At 28.0% G+C, this 16,790-nt stretch overlaps 1 protein-coding gene across 1 annotated transcript; it reads left to right on the top strand.

The window, feature by feature from the left end:
* Positions 1–7,324: 7,324 nt before the first annotated feature.
* Positions 7,325–13,526, top strand: LOC136082236 (uncharacterized). Its single transcript, XM_065800820.1, has 6 exons — positions 7,325–7,929; positions 8,148–9,887; positions 10,318–10,822; positions 11,107–11,347; positions 11,525–11,943; positions 12,041–13,526. The coding sequence occupies exons 1-6, from the start codon at positions 7,417–7,419 to the stop codon at positions 13,501–13,503; spliced, it is 4,881 nt and encodes a 1,626-aa protein (XP_065656892.1). The 5' UTR covers positions 7,325–7,416; the 3' UTR covers positions 13,504–13,526.
* The last annotated feature ends 3,264 nt before the right edge of the window (positions 13,527–16,790 follow it).

The following is a 16,790-nucleotide window of genomic DNA, read 5'->3' as shown; positions in this document are numbered from 1 at the left end:
AATAACGTTGATCGACGTTGATCAACGTTATTTCAACGTTGTTTCAACGTTGTGTGCTTGCTGGGTAAAGTGTATAATACTTGATATTTGCGGTAACAAATAGATTTAGCCTCATCAATGATTATTTTCAGTTTAGTTGTATATTTTGATCTGGCAATACGCATTTGTGACTTTTTTTTTAATCATTATTTGTAAATTAAGCAAAGACTGGGAAACCAGTGCTCATAAAGTTTTTAATATTTAGTTTTTAATACCATAATTTGAAATGGAACGTGGTAAGCGTAAAACGAATGAAGAATTAGCAGTAATTAAAGCATACAAAGATACAGGCTTATCTAATTGAGAAATTGCAAAGAAAATTAAAAGATCTCCAAAAGTGGTTAATAATTACTTCAAGATTGGCGTTAAATATGGAACTTATAAGGGAAGTGGTGGCAAACATAAAATTGATGATCGTACTAAATGAGTTATTGTATGTCAACATTACTGGCACGATCTTCGAAAAGAGAAAGTAACTCGGATAAGTTGTAACTTCGGTGGTGAAACTGTTATGGTTTGGGGGGCTTTTTCCTTTGCTGGAAAACTCCCACTGGCATGGATTTCAACAAATATTAATTCACAGGACTACATTGACTTATTAGAAATAAGTTTGCCTGAACATGGTGAGGAATTGATAGGTGAAAATTTCACTTTTCAACAACATAATGCTGCTATCCATAATTCAAAACTTACAAAAGCTTGGTTTAGAGAAAAAAATATTCACGTAATGGCCCGCATGTAGTCCAGATCTTAACCTAATTGAAAATCTATGGGGAATACTAGAGTTGCAAAAAAACGCGTTTTTTTCCTCTTGCGTTTTTTTGGGTCAAAAAAAACGTGTTTTTTTGGTTTTTTTGGTGTTTTTTTGGTTTTTTTGATGTTTTTTTGGTTTTTTTGACTTTTTAAACAAGTTTTTTATTTTTCTTGGTAAATAATTTGGAAGAGTTTTTGTTTTATTCTGTCTATTTATAGTATATGATCATTATAATCACAAATATAATGTATAAACACCAATTTAAAGTTAATGTTTTAATAAAAAATTTAAAGAGCTATTTATTTAGTGTATTTATTAGGCGGTTTAGTATTAAGTTAGTTATAAATCTAGATATATTGTATGAGAATGTTTATTTGTCATGTTTTACTTCTTAAATATTGCTGTACATCCTAAATATTACACTCATTATATACAGAAACTATACTTGTCCATGACAAAATAACCATTTTTCATAATTTAAATATACTAATATACAATATGATGCTTATTTTATATCAGACTTCAAATCTTTAAAGAAATAGACAACCCTAATATCTATTATGTAATAATTTAGTTTTACATTGTTTGTTACATATTTTGAATTATATTGCCAGTAACCCCTTATAAAAAAAACCTTAACTTTATTTAATTTACATATTCTAATATTTTTGAATAATAATGTTTTATTAGTTTTAATTCATTATTAATTTAGTGCTAAGTAGTGTAGCACTGTGTAGTGTAGTATATACTAAATTAAAAAAAAGGATAAATATTTAAGCAAAAAAATTCAATAATTTAGTAATTTTAACATGTATTTAAACTATAAGATATTTTAATTAGGTGTGCTTTCTGAGTTCGAGCCTTCCTGCCCTAGACTACCTTCATCTAATGATTCATAAACAGAGTCACTGTCACTTTCTATATTAACTGCTTCAGACTCTGTCCAAGGCATTGAAGTGCTAGGAACTTTATTCACACTTGCATTATTAATTTGAGGAGTAGTTATGCTTGTACCATTTTCATAACTGGTGTTTTCAACATTTTCAAGTTTTAAATTTTGTGAAATGAAAACTAGTTTTCCAGCCCTATCAGTCGTTAAGTGATTTCTTTTTGCACTATGAATGTTAGAATAAGTGCTAAAACTTCTCTCACATACTGCACTTGAAGCTGGTAGCTGAAGAATTCTAGACAAACTTTTAATAGTTCAGTAAAGGAACACAACCCTTTCCACCAATTTATGGGTTGAGTTATTCTACCTGCAGTCCAAATAAAAGGTTTTGAAAAAATACCACCATTTGATTGGTAATTAGCCAAGTCAAACATCATAACTTCTTTGTTTACTTCAGGCATACTTGCAGCAATGTTGTGTATTGCCTCACATGCATCAATCTATAAAAAGATTTTTCTTTCAATAATTTTACAATTACTTTATTAATTTAAATAGTATTTTCAAATTTGAAAATAGTATTTAATATTATTTAAAATTTTTCCAAAATTTTACTTTTAATGCCCAAGCCATTTTAGCCTCGGGCATTAAAAGTAAAACTTGGTTTTAAGAATCATATATGAATTATGTAAATACCTTTTGTTCTCCAGTCAAGACTCTGCCTTGAAATTTGGGATCTAGTATATTGGCAGCCAAGTGAATTTCTGTTAAACAAAATCTTTTCTTTTCTTGAAGATTTTTTTGGCTTCTTCTTCCTTTTTTGAGAATGAGCTAACTGTTATGTTTTTAGAGTAAAGTAATTTATTAAATCTATTTTTATGATTGTATAATAAAATTAGTTACATAGTTCAATTTTTTTTGTAATATACATTATATTTATACTTTTAGTTGTATTACCTAGTTCGCACAGGTAGTTTCAAGGAATGCATGTTACTACACCAGCTGATTTTTTTTGTATATCTCTAAATGCTGCAACAGATAAATGAGAATTTTTTATCTCTTTAACAATATCAGTTACTTGTGACATCAAAACACTTAAAGTTGTCAATTTAAAAAAATCTGTGAACAGTAAATTTCAACCATGTGAAATGCATCCATAGCAATGAAGATGGGGATAACAATGTTTTAGACGAGTCCATGCATTTTTCATATTTGCAGCATTGTCAGTCACAATGCCCAAAACTTTATTAGGATTAATTTCTTCTAAAACTTTCTTTATTTCATTTGCCATATATTCACCAGAATGGCTTAATGTTCCAACAATACAGTTTAAGATATATTATATACTGTACTATATAAGTATTATAAACCTATTTACTGATATATTATTTCTGCTTACTGAAATGGTCTTCAGTGTTGTTTGTTATAAATTTAATATCAAAATTATTTATAAAATAATATGCATATTTTAAAAGTCTACCAGTCTGTTAAGTAAATCATTTTCTATTTTATGTGGAGTGACAATCCACTAGCATATATTGCTCTGGCTAGGTGTGTATCAATCAGTTCCTGCAAAAGATAATGTCATATTGGTACATCAGCCAATCATGAAACAAATCTTAAATCTATGCATCATGAACTTTTAATAAGCTAGTTGCCATATCAGTTAATTCTTCAATTAAATCTTAAAATTTAAAAATATAAAACACAACGTTTCAGGTTTTGTCATGCTGTCAAACAAGGAACTTGGTGTTTTACTTCTACAAATTGATTCAGAAGAGAATGTTCCAAAAGAATCAGATCATGGATTTTTTGCTTTTGGTTCAGCATCTCCAGAAGAGTCTTGCTGTTTTTGACTATGAACTAATTTATTTGCATATAGACTTTTTATTTCTTTAGGACATTTTCAACATTTTTCAATATGCTTAGTCATTTGAGTTCCATTTTTAGACATAATGTCAAAGCAAAAGGAACATTTAACTCTTTCCATTTTGCTAATTTGTTTCATGGATATAAATAAATTGGCAACTATGGTTTTATTTCTCCCTCTTGTATGGCCTGCTTTACTCATTTTTATAATTAAAATTTACTATGTTGTGCAAAATATCTAAAATTTAAATATAATTAAATAGAGAACATAATTGATTATTAAAAAGAGCTTTTAAAACTGCTTATAACTTTTTATTTGCAACTCAAAACCTTATAGGTACAGTAAATTAATAATAATAATAATAATAATAATAATAATAATAATAATAATAATAATAATAATAATATATATATATCAAATATTAAATAAAATTAAGTAAATGTATTTAAGTATAATAAATTTAGATAAAAAGTGTTTATTGTGTCAATATATAACAATAAAGTCAATAAAAATTAAATAGAGGAAGATCAAGTTAACTAATAATTTTTTATACAGGACTGCTATAACCGTGTAAACCTAAACATTAACAATAAAACCTTTAAACATACCAAAAGAAAAGAATTTTAGTCAAATTCAACCTTTGTTTTCCTATATAAATCTGAAATTAAAATGTGTTTAATAATATTGCCATTAAAGTTAAATTTAGTAGCTTAAATGATAAATTTTTAAATATTTCCCAAAAAAACCAAAAAAACGGACCCCTGCGTTTTTTTTCCAAAAAAACGATAAAAAAAAACAAAAAAACAAGAACCAAAAAAACGCGTCACATCTCTAGGGAAAACTTTCTAGAAAGGTTTATGAACATGGTAAGCAATTTGAATCCACCTTGGAGCTGAAAACTCATATCAGACAAGCTTGGAGTGAAATACCTCTTGAAACTATCCAAAATCTTGTGACTAGTATTTGTCAAGTCGCATATTTGAAGTCATTAAAAAATCAGGAAGCAATACTAAAAAATGAGCGAAAAAACAAAATATTTTCTGTATTTTCTTGTATATAACTGAGGCTAATGTAAATGAGGCTAATTCCATTTTCTCCACAAATTAAATACTTTTAATTTTTTTTCCATTTGTAATTAATTAAACATACCAATTTATAAACTTTTTAGTTTTATAATAAAATAATGAGAAATAAAGTAGAGTTAATAATTGTTTCCTGCCACTTTGTTAAATTAAAACAAAAAATATAGGTGAGGCTAATTCTATTTTCTCCTCTGTATTGTTCTTAGCTGATTTTTTACAAAAATATTGCAGATGTATGTTTTTGAAGTTCTATGTTTTTTTTAAGGGTAGTTTTTGGTCAAATGTTGATAGATTTTAATGTTCTTAAGTAAATCTGCTTTATTTTGCGTTTAATTTGGGATTCCTTGCACTCAGTAATAATGCGCTTTGAATATGCATTATGGTTTTTTTAGTCTTTTAATTAGGTGAATGAGCTAAAGCACTGTCATTATTGGTCTGTGTTTATTTCTCTATTTAAGCCAATATGCCAATTTTATGTAAAGAATAAGAGGTTAAAAAACTTTTAATTCATATGATGTTTAATAAATTATTCTTGTTCAGAACAGAAGTGTCAAAACTTATTATATTGTATTAAAGTTTCTGAACTTATGAACCTTTTTTTAAATTAGCTTTATACAAAAAAAAAAAATAGAACATAGAAAAAAAAAAAAGTATTTACAATAAACAACCCTTGAAGTATAAATGCCAAATTGGTAGTGTGCAAAGACCTTTTGCTTACAATAATTGTGCTAAAATTCAGCCTTTGAATATATTGTCAACTTTTAATTTTATAAGCATACATCAATGCAAAAATCTCTATAAATATCTATAAATATCTTATCTCTATAAATCCTAAATCCATCCTTGTTTGGAACACTTTTGCCATATCTTGGGCAGATCTTCTAGTGATACCCTTTCTCTTTTAGACAAGGTGCAAAAATGAATTGTTTTTGCACCTTGACCTGCAATAATTCATCTATTAATTTTTCTGTTATTCGTTATCTTGCTCTATATATTTCATCTTTTCTGTAATAGTAGTTGCTTGCAGCTTTGTTGGAAATAAAGATGTTATAAAAAAAAAACATTTTCAATGTTAGCCCAACGTATTGTATTAGCTGGGATGTTATGCATTTTACACGTTTTTTTTGTAAAAAAATTCTTTTTTTAGTAAATTAGATTCATGCAGCCTGCAGTAATTTATGTTTTAAAAACTATTTTATCTAGTTCAAAAACATATAACAGTATACTGAACATCAAACAAATAAGATAATAAAGGCTATTACCAACCAATCTGTAGAAAAAATAATTAAATATTTATGTCAAGTAATGCAAATGAAGAAATAAAAACTTTACTATACTTAGGTCACAAACAATTCATAACATAACTATTAACAATAACAAATCATTTAGTTAAAGCATAAAAAGTAAATAAGTTTCTCACCAGTCAATCATCACAATCGAAACTTGTTAAACTAATTAGCCAAGCACACTTTATAAGCCTTTTTCCTTTAAGCAGAATCTTTTTCACAATTAATGACTGATTTTTTAATTTTACATGCAAACGATCCAAAAAACATTACGCAGAATAATTTTTGGATTATTGGCATGTTTTTATACTACAATAAAATGCATAAAAAAATCATAAAAAATCACATCATAAAAAAATAGTAGCCAAACAAAATACCTAAAAGGTACAGCAACATATTTCAAGTGTAACAACATTGATCAAGATAACGCCATACATAATGGTCACAATATAAGTCTCCATATTATTGAGACTTATATTGTGATTTTTGACTTATAGATTATAAGTCAAAAATCAGGCTTTATAAATACAACATATAAAAGTCATTTTTGACACAGGCTTTGAGCTATTATTCATATTACTAAAGTGTATGTCTGATAACAACATTATTTTCAACACAAATATTAAAAAATTAACTTTATCTTGCAGATAATTTACCAGTAAATATAACTGGCCGATATGATGGCACATAAAAGAGAATCATTTCTAACTAACTAAACTTTTTGTGTGGAGACACCTAAAAACTTCACCTCTTATCATTGGTATCTTAACTTTTACACTTTGTTATGGAGAAAAATTCTAAACAATTCGATTTTGCCTTACTCTATCTTCTATAAAGTATAAACTTCATGAACTTATTTCTGAAATTGACTCACTTCAATTGTAACACCTTTAAGATGACACAATTAAAAGGAAAAAAATCCAGTCTTTATTAATAATTATTCCTCTCCTAAATGATGCTAAAATTTAAATTAGTCAAAGCCCAAAAGGAGATATCGATGCTTTTAATTGATTTTTCTAATTCTATAAACATACCTAGTCTTCTGTCCACTTATTCTTGTCTAGAATATATGACCTTTGAAAATTAGCAATTTTAATATAAATAGTCAATTGCGTTTTCCTTTTTAAATATTAACTCATTTATATAAAAATGTTAGCAATGTTATTATAGGCCGTATGCAGGTCTATCTGTTTCTTTCATCCCGTTGCTCAAATTCGGGGTCTACATTTTTACTAAATAAACTTGCGTGTTAACATTTAGTGAAACGAAAACATAAATGTTTACAATATTAAACACCATAGTTTACCTATAATAAGTATTTTTTTGTTCACCTTTCATTCACGCGTGTCGTGTTCGAGATTAATCGATAGAATAGTTTTTTTTACACTTTAATAAATGTGTAAATTAAGAAACGAATTTACCAGAGCGTTTATTGAAAAACAAGTCTAAAATAAAGTTATGCAAAATATTACATTGAAAAAAATATATTATCAAAATAAATGGCGGAAGGTAAAATTTGCTTGATACATTTTAACAACAATGTAAATCAAGATGACCTTGTCAAATTTACTAGAGCTTCTTTTGAAAGATTTTTAGAATTTCGTCAAGCGTGGAAAAATTTAAATGGTAACCACAGAGAAGTATCTGCTAAAAGTTATTGTTATTTTAGCGAAGAAGATGAAGTACAACTTCAGCAACAACTTCTAGTTGTTTCAGATTCAATTAAGACCGATTTTTGGTATCATCGTTCATGTTATCAAAGATTTACAAATAAAATTATTTTAGAAAGGGTTTTAAAAAGAGTTGAAAAAAATAAGGATGAGCTGCAAATATCTTTACAACAGGACATCAATTTGGATTTACTAGAGTCTAATAAACATTTTGATTTAAAAAGAAAAAGTAAAAGGTTGTTATCTGTCGAACTTAATAAAAAAAATATATCCAAGTCTGCAAATGTATTACCAAGAATTTGTCTTATATGTAAGAAAGCGCAACTAAAATACTATGATCAAGTAATTCTGTTATTTATTAATATAAGTAAAAAATTGTATAAATAAAATATTAATATGATATAAATGTATAAAATAATTGATTAATATAATTAAGAAGAGTGTATAAATAAAAATAAATAAAAGAGGGTTTAACCTGTTAAAAAAATGATTTTGTTACATTAGTTATACTTATATTTTTATTAGTTTGTTTTATTTAATGTTATGAATTATTTATATAGGTTTCTAAAAATATGGTATTCCAAAGTTTAACTCAAGCATTAACTTACAATGCCGGCAAGTTGCGACTCGCAGCTGAACATAAAAATGACACAAATATTTTATTGGAAATAGGTAGTAATGAGCAATGCTCTACTAGAGACTGTTCTGCAATTGAAGTATGCTATCACGCACGTTGCTACAAAAGATATGTAAGATGTGTTCAAAATGACAATGTTACAAAAGCAACAACTTCAAAAACTCTCATTTACAAAGATTCTTATGATTTATTCTGCAAAGAAGTAATTATAGATCGTTTGTGTAAAGAAAGTGAAATAATTACCATGTCACGTTTATATCAGATATTTTTACGATATATCAAAAATAATGAGGGCATAGATGCATCTTCTTATAGAAAGTATAGATTTAAAGAACGACTACGTAAAGATTATCCAGATATATTATTCCATAGGCGTGAAACAAGAAATAAAAGTGAAATTGTTTTACATCACAAGCTTTCAGCTGGAAAAATTGCAGAAAACATGATTTCGAGTGATGATACAGTAACAACTGAATCAGATAGTGACACGGATGAATTAGTCAAGAAACCTGTTCATTATGAAAATCATTTGTTAAATATGTATAAAAGTGCTGTGAGTTTACATAATGAAATCCGAAATTGTGAATCATTTGAGTATGAGTGGCCACCAACAGCAAATGACTTTAATTTACAAAATTGCAAAAAAATGGTTCCAATTAATCTATTTAATCACTTATGTTGGATGTTAGGATTTTCTAATACAGTTCCTGTTCATAACACATACATTTTGTTATCAAAGGAGAAGGAACAATGTGTTTTGAATATTTCACAGGATATAATTTATGCTGCATCAAGCGGTCAAAAACAGACAGTAAAATCTTTAGCTCTCGGAATGGCAACTCGTCAAATCACAGGTTCAAAGGAAATGATTGACATTTTAAATGGGTTTGGACATTCTGCATCCTATGATACGATAGTCAGACATGACACTGCATTAGCAACTTTAAATTCTACTACAGATCATGTGGTCCCTGCAGAACTGATTCCTTGTGTTCCTACAACATTAGTTTATGATAATCAAGATTATAGTGAAGAAACGAGGAATGGAAAAGGTCAAACCCATGTAGCAGCTGGTATATCTATACAGAGAGCTTCTGGTACTTTAGTTGGAGCTGGCAATAAACTAAAAATTAGCAGAGTTGAGCGTTCATTTAAATGGGATAAAAATAAGCTACCTATTTTCAATCTGGGAAATAGATTATCTCCATCTTTAAAGGATGCATTGTCAGATATTAATATCACAGATTTGTTTTATCAACCTTTAGTAATAGCTGCTCGAAAAATTGATTTAGCTTACAATTTGTGTAAGTTGTCACAACTAAAATTGTCATTTTTTTTACCTGATTGGACGGGATTTAACACAAAAATCTCACCTGTTATACCTACACTTTCTAAGATAACTTATCTTCCTATTATCGATAACCCTATTACTGAACTTAGTACAATAAATGAAATTTTACACCAAGGCATTGTTATTGCAGATAAACTAAATCTTCGGTATATAACAATGGTGTTTGATGAAGGTGTTTATTCAAAGATACAGCAAATTAGGTGGAAAAGTGAGGAATACAAAGATAGAATTATTGTTAGACTTGGAGAATTTCACACTATTATGTCTTACTGTAGCATTATTGGGAAAAGATTCAAAGATTCAGGATTAGAAGTAAGTTGTTTATTTAATTCAGGTATAGATTTTTTGTGTCACTTTTTTTTACATTTCTATTTAATATAAACATTGTTATTTTGCATTGGACCCTTTCACTTAAATATCTAGATTGTGAATTCTAGAATCTAGAATGAAAAATGCTTTTTCTTCTTGTTGTTGCACTTCTTTAAATAAATTAGACTTTAGATAAGCCATGACATAATTTTTATTAAATAGAAAACTAGAAAAATAATGAGATGTTTAGAGCACAATAGAGTTAGGAAGGATGTATTAAAATAATAGATGTCACCTATATAAATATATATATATGTTTAATCTTGCACTGTAATTTATTATCAGTATATTGCACTGTAATTTATGTCTAAAAATGTTTAAGTTGTATTTAAGTTTAGAAAATTCAAAATATCATTTATTTTTTTGATTTTAGCAAATCTTGGTGTTATCTGATATTGTATCAAGTGGATCAATTAATGGAGTGATTTCAGGTCGTAAGTACAACAGGTGCATACGTGCTTACAAGATTTTATTTGAAGCATTAGAGAACATCCGATTTTCAAGTTTTCTCGAATGTTCATCAATTGAACATGATGAAAATATAAATTTTATTGCATGCATGGCTAAATCTTTTCTATCTGTAGATTTTCTTCAACATGTAGAAAGCCAACAATATAGCATACTTTTTAAAAATTATAATGAGTGGATAATGGATTGGAACAAAAAAAGTGCAACTTTTTCATTCTGGTCTTCTTTCATAGAAATGGTTCAACTTCTTCTGATTTTTGTTAGGGCAACACGTACAAACGATTGGAAACTTCATGTCTCTGTTGTTCGTTCTATGTTACCATGGTTCTTTGCATATGATCGCACTAATTATCAACGTTATTTGACTGCGTATTGGCTAGAAATGATTGTCCTTGAAAAAACAAATCCAGGTATTTTTTTGTTGTTGTTGACTGATGTGATTTATTATATATTTAGTTTATTGTAGTGGATCAAAAGTTTTAATCATGTTTTAAGTTTAAGTTTTAAAAACTTGATTAAAACTTTTGATACACAACAATAAACTAAATATATAATAAATTGAAAGTTAAGTTTTCTGCATTTTTTTAAAATTCTTAAGTGTATTACAATACATACAGACTAGAATTGAAATATTTATATAATAGAAACATATTATAGAAAAAAAGAAAAAACATATATTTCTTTTCTTGTAAAGGAGCTGAAGAACAACTTGTACAAAACTGGACTGTTCAGCGTCAAGATAAGTATGGGTTTTCATCAGTTCCTTGTGATCAAACAATAGAACAGACATTTAATCGTGATTGCAAAACAAAAGGTGGTGTTATTGGGTTTACAATGAATAAGAATGCTCACCAAAGATGGATATTAGGTCAATCTCATAGATCACAAATTACTGCACACTGCAAAGAGCTAGCTGGAATTCAACAACACCAGAGGTAAGATTTTTTAAATATATTTTTGACTTTTTACAAAAGATTATACATATATACTTTTGCAAAGTACTTTTGGTGAATAGAATTAAATTTGTTTAATAATTTGCTTTTACTTGACAAAAGTCAAAGTTTTGTAGCTTTATTTTTTGTAATAAATTGTTGCCCCTTTTATATTTCTAGGTATCGTAAAGATCTTGACACCACATCCATAAGAAACCATAACGAAATTCTAATGGAAGTAATTTCTACAATCAATAATATGGTGAATCCTTTCATTACGTTTCCATCAAGTGAACTCATTCAAATATCTAGTGGAAGAGTGGCATCTTGTGATGTTAAAAATGATTTGCAAGAAGCTGTTGTTAAAGGGGAATTTGAATTCCAAAAATTTGTAAGAGATAAAATTGCTTGTGAATCACCAGAAATATTTACAACATTAAAACGACAAAATCTGAAAACATTTTCATCGCTGAAATCAAACTTTGAAACAAAAAATTCAAAAGGTCAAATGATTTCCTTGAAGGCGAACAGAAATACATTTGCGCGTCTTTTCCTTGTTGCACAAAATAAATCTATTAATGCCAAAGATATCCTATCAGGTATATTTATTCATTTATAATTAATAAATTATTATATTCTCACAAAGAGTTCTTTTTTTTATAAATCTATCTCACAAATTAATTTTTTTTGTTACAGGTTGTCTTAGTGCATATCCTTTGTCTATTGCTGGGTCTGACGGTACTTTTGTTAAGTCTCCAAAATCAAAACTGCTCCACGAATTAGAAAAAAAGACCAATGATCCAATAACTGATTCAGTTCCAGAGGGTAACGCCCTAATTTTAGATGCTATGGCACTTCTGCATGGGCTTGTTGATGTCCCTGATTCATATGGAGAGGTTGCCGACTTAGTTTTAAAAATTGTTATTCAACAAGCTCATTACCATAAATCGTCTAGAGTAGATTTTGTTTCTGATCGTTATCCTTTGCAGAGTATAAAATATGCGGAACATTATAAAAGATCAACAGAAAGCGACATTTTGATCATTATCTATAACAAAGATCAAAAAGTATACAGACCTTGGAAAAATTTCATGTCTAATGGAAAGAATAAGGAGACTTTTATTTCCTTTTTGTTTAATTGTTGGAAAGAAATTAATCCTATTTTGATTAATGGGCTGGATTTATATTTCACATACGAAGATAAATGTTATAGATTTACTTCTTTTGACAGTGAACTTGTGGTAGTGGAAGTAAATGATTTGAAATGTGATCACGAAGAAGCTGATACTAGACTTATGCTACATGTGCAACATGCTTCCAATACGAAGCAGAACATTATTGTTAAGTCCTCTGATACAGATGTGTTTGTTTTATGTACTTTTGTAAAATGTTTGTTACCAAAAATCGATCTGTACTTTTGGATTGGACAACGCAACCTTCAGCGAATTATTTCCATAAATAATGTTGTTCATTATTGGAGTACCCAAACTTGCCTTTCTTTACCAGGATTCCACGCCTTTACTGGTTGCGATTTTACTAGTGGGTTTTTTGGGAAAGGGAAAGTTTCGCTATTAAAACTGATGCAAAGTAATGTAGTATTTTTGGAAGCTTTTAGTGATTTGGGTAATAATTCGTTTGCAAAAGAAAAAACATGTACTGCACTAAAAAAGTTTATCTGCTACGCATATGGTGAACGGAATACCGTTGATGTAAACGAAGCTCGTTATCAACTCTTTAGGAAAGGAAAGTACGGAGAAGAATTTATGCCTCCCAATAATGATGCCCTTGATAATCACATTAATCGGGCTAACTATGTGGCTTACATATGGAAAAGATGCTTGACACAGTGGATTAATGTTATGAGCCCAGTTGGTAATGGCTGGCAAATTATTAATGATCAGATAAATATTTTATGGCTAAAGAACCCACCAGTGTCTGATGTAATTCTTGATATTGTTAGCTGTGGTTGCAAAAGTGGATGCAAAACAAACCAATGTTCTTGCCATCGAGGAAGTTTAAATTGCTCAGAACTTTGCAAATGTACTAATTGCGAAAATAAGAAAATGAATTCAGATGAAAACACTGATTCGGATATAAGTGGTATAGAAAGCGAAAATGAAAGTGACAACAATCTAAATCCTTTCGAAGATAGTTTTTAAATGAGGGGGGTGGGTGTAAAATATATAGCCTTTGTCTTTTTTTTACCTATTTACCTATTATAACTCAATATTTGTTTATATAAGTAATTACAAATGAAAAATTATATTGTTTTTCTTAAAAAAGTTTGTTTGTGCAACATGCCGCCCCTCTTACTTTGACCCCTTTGTTCCTCAACGAGTATTTCATTGTGTCATGAGGTTAAAGCTGTAAACATTTTTTTTTTACAACAAAACAGTTGTATTGTAGCTTTTAGAAAGGTTAAAAGTTAGGCACTAAGTATGAGCAACGAAACTTAATTTCTAGCCACATTTAGAGATACTTGCATACGGCCTATTAAACTTTTTTTCTCGCTTAACCCATCCCATTCGCTTTTAACTTTTTCGCTTCTCCGACCTTCGCTTTTAAAACGCTCTTAAAAGTTTCGCTTTAAAGACACCGAACCATTTTCATAGCATAAAATCTTTTAATGTTTATACTTTTATTACATCAATACTTTTATTAAAAGTTTTTAAAGAACTTTCCTACGCATAATCTAAATTCAACGTTATTTCAACGATAATTCAACGTTAAAAAAAAACGTTTAAATAACGTAAATAACAATCTATGAGGAATATTAAATCAAGGAGGAATCCATATGATTCCCAATATTTTGATAGTTAAAGAATATAAAAATCTAACAATATGTGATTGTGTTTAGTGTTTATACAAATATGTATTCAAAAAAAATTTTACTACCGTCGGTTTCAGCAGTCATTCCATATCCAATGTTCACCTTGAAGTCTACTAAAAAATACTCTATAAGCGATGCTTATGTATTTTATAAACTATTTTGAATTCAAAATCTTTCAGATCTTGTATAATTTTATTGCATTTTACTTCATTGCATATTATTATAACATTCGAACAATGGTCATTCTCCTTGTTTTATCTATGATATATCCAGCGATTTTTATTCACCCGTAAATTATTATAACTAAATAAATTTTTGTTGAAGTTATTATTTTATATGCTTACTGAATTAGTTATAATATAGTTTAAACTGAAATAATTCAAGTTTAATATTTTGTTAGAAATTTAAAAGTTTTGTTATAAAAAAGAAGAGGAGTAATGAAATCTGCATTCTAAAAATAAAGTTTATATATAAAACCGAATATCATTAATATATTAAAGTAAGTTTTTAAAATTATTAATATTAAATAATTTTATAACCACAAAAAAAACAATGTAAGTTTTTTATGGAAATGGCAATTCAAGTAGAAAAAAACATAGCATTTGTGAGGTCTTTTCTTAGCTTATCAAATCCAAGTTAATTTGAAGCATAGTATCTTCTGTAAATAAAAAGTAATTTGATCTTTGGTATTTTTTTGTTTTTGACCCATGGTATCTAATAGTATTTTATCTGATTACGTTTTGTTCGAAAAGGTTATATTTATGTTCTTCAAACTTTGATATTCCATCTGCTTAAATGAACAAAACCCAACATTCGAAACTAAAAACAACTGTACAATAAAATTTTAATCAATATTATTAATTTATTTGATTTCATAACAACACATTGATATTAGACATGAGATGATTAGATAGTAACCATAGATATGATAACCACATTTGAAGTTCAAAATTGTTGCAATAAATGTTGGAATCAATAACATTTTCTGTCCCTGTTTTAAAATTAAAAGAAGATATAATCTCAACAGTTAAAACATTTATTTGTGAGCAGCAAAGTGACCCAAAAAATGACGTCAAGCAAAGTAGAACGAATTATTAATTAATTGTTTTTAGAAAGAAAGTTGAACTTTTTATTTCACTCAATTTACACAAAATTTTACAGTTAAATATTTTTGCACTTAATTAGATTGTAGTAGGTACAGAATAAAAGACCTAAAAAAAGAATTTTAATTTTAACTTAATTTAAATTTTAACTTTTTTGTTTATTGCCTGTATATCTTGTAAAGTATTATTCTTAAATTATTAGGTTAATAAAAAAACTATTTAGAAAAATAGAGAGAATTTTGTTGATTTACTATTAAAAACTTTGTTATTTTGTTGATTTACTATATAAAACTTTGCTTGAATTTTAAAAGAAAAAAAGTTTTTTTAAACCTTTGTGAGATATTTGTATATCTGAACTCAGACTTGAACACATTCGAATGCAATTTTTTGAAGAATTTAGAAGAAATATGTTCACACCCGAAAGATATTATAATACAAAATTTAAACATGGTGAAAGAAAGCATAATGAGAAGTCTCCGTGAACGTTTATGCGAAAATCAGTTGCACAAAGAGATTTCAAAGACCATAATCTCTGGTAAGAATATAGAACTTGCGCACGTGGACGATAAGTTTCTAACTTAATCATTAAAAGATTTAATACGATTTTCAAAATCAATCCAGATCGAAAATATAGAACTAAAAGTGGAATTAGGTTTGTTAAAAGAAAAGATAATTATACAAAATGAGCTTATTGAAGACCTAAAAGTATCTAACGATAAACTTTTATTTCTTAAAAATCAACCAAGTCAAAACATAAATAGTAGTTCAAATCCACATCATAAAAACACGTGTCACTGAAGCAACACAAAACGTCAATAAGTCTTGCGGTAAATTACTTGAAAATATCCCTAAAGTATCAAATACTGGAAACGTAAAATCTGATTATAATCCCCAATATGAAAATAAGCTTTTTAATTATCACACGCTAAATAAAAATAAAAATTCCAAATTCACCGCAAATGTTGCAAAAGATATTTTTCAACAACCTTTTGGAAAACCGATGGCAAATAATTATACAGAAAGTCAATTACATCATGTCAAAACATATGCAAAGGTTACGGGATTCGTAAAAGACTCCACCTCTTCTATCTTTAATCGATACCTCTTTGCTCGAAAGAATTTCCGCAAAGCCGTCAAAGCAGCCCAAAACAATAAACTATATCAACAATACATAAAAATTAAAAAACTAAAAAACTCTAACCCAAAAAACTTTAGGAATGTTTTTAAGTGTAGGGATGAGTGACCTAAAACGGGCTTCTTTTCAAAAAATGATAGAATCAGCTATCTATAACCAACCTAAAATTACAAACAAAGTATTTTTCAGGAAATTCAATCTATACTCCAAAATTTAACATCAAAAAAATAAAGGTGTGGCTATGCCTTTCATTAAGAAATAACCGTTGAACAAAGAGATGCTAGGGGTCCGTTTCACCCTTGAGGTAGCCTAAAATGGGCCCCTTATTTAATTTCTGAATAAAACCTAATAACTAAACAAAAATTGACTGTAATTTAT

The sequence above is a fragment of the Hydra vulgaris genome, chromosome 07 (genome assembly GCF_038396675.1).
Source record: "Hydra vulgaris chromosome 07, alternate assembly HydraT2T_AEP".
NCBI classification, from domain to species: Eukaryota; Metazoa; Cnidaria; class Hydrozoa; order Anthoathecata; family Hydridae; genus Hydra; species Hydra vulgaris.
This window is presented reverse-complemented; position numbering and strand designations above follow the sequence as displayed.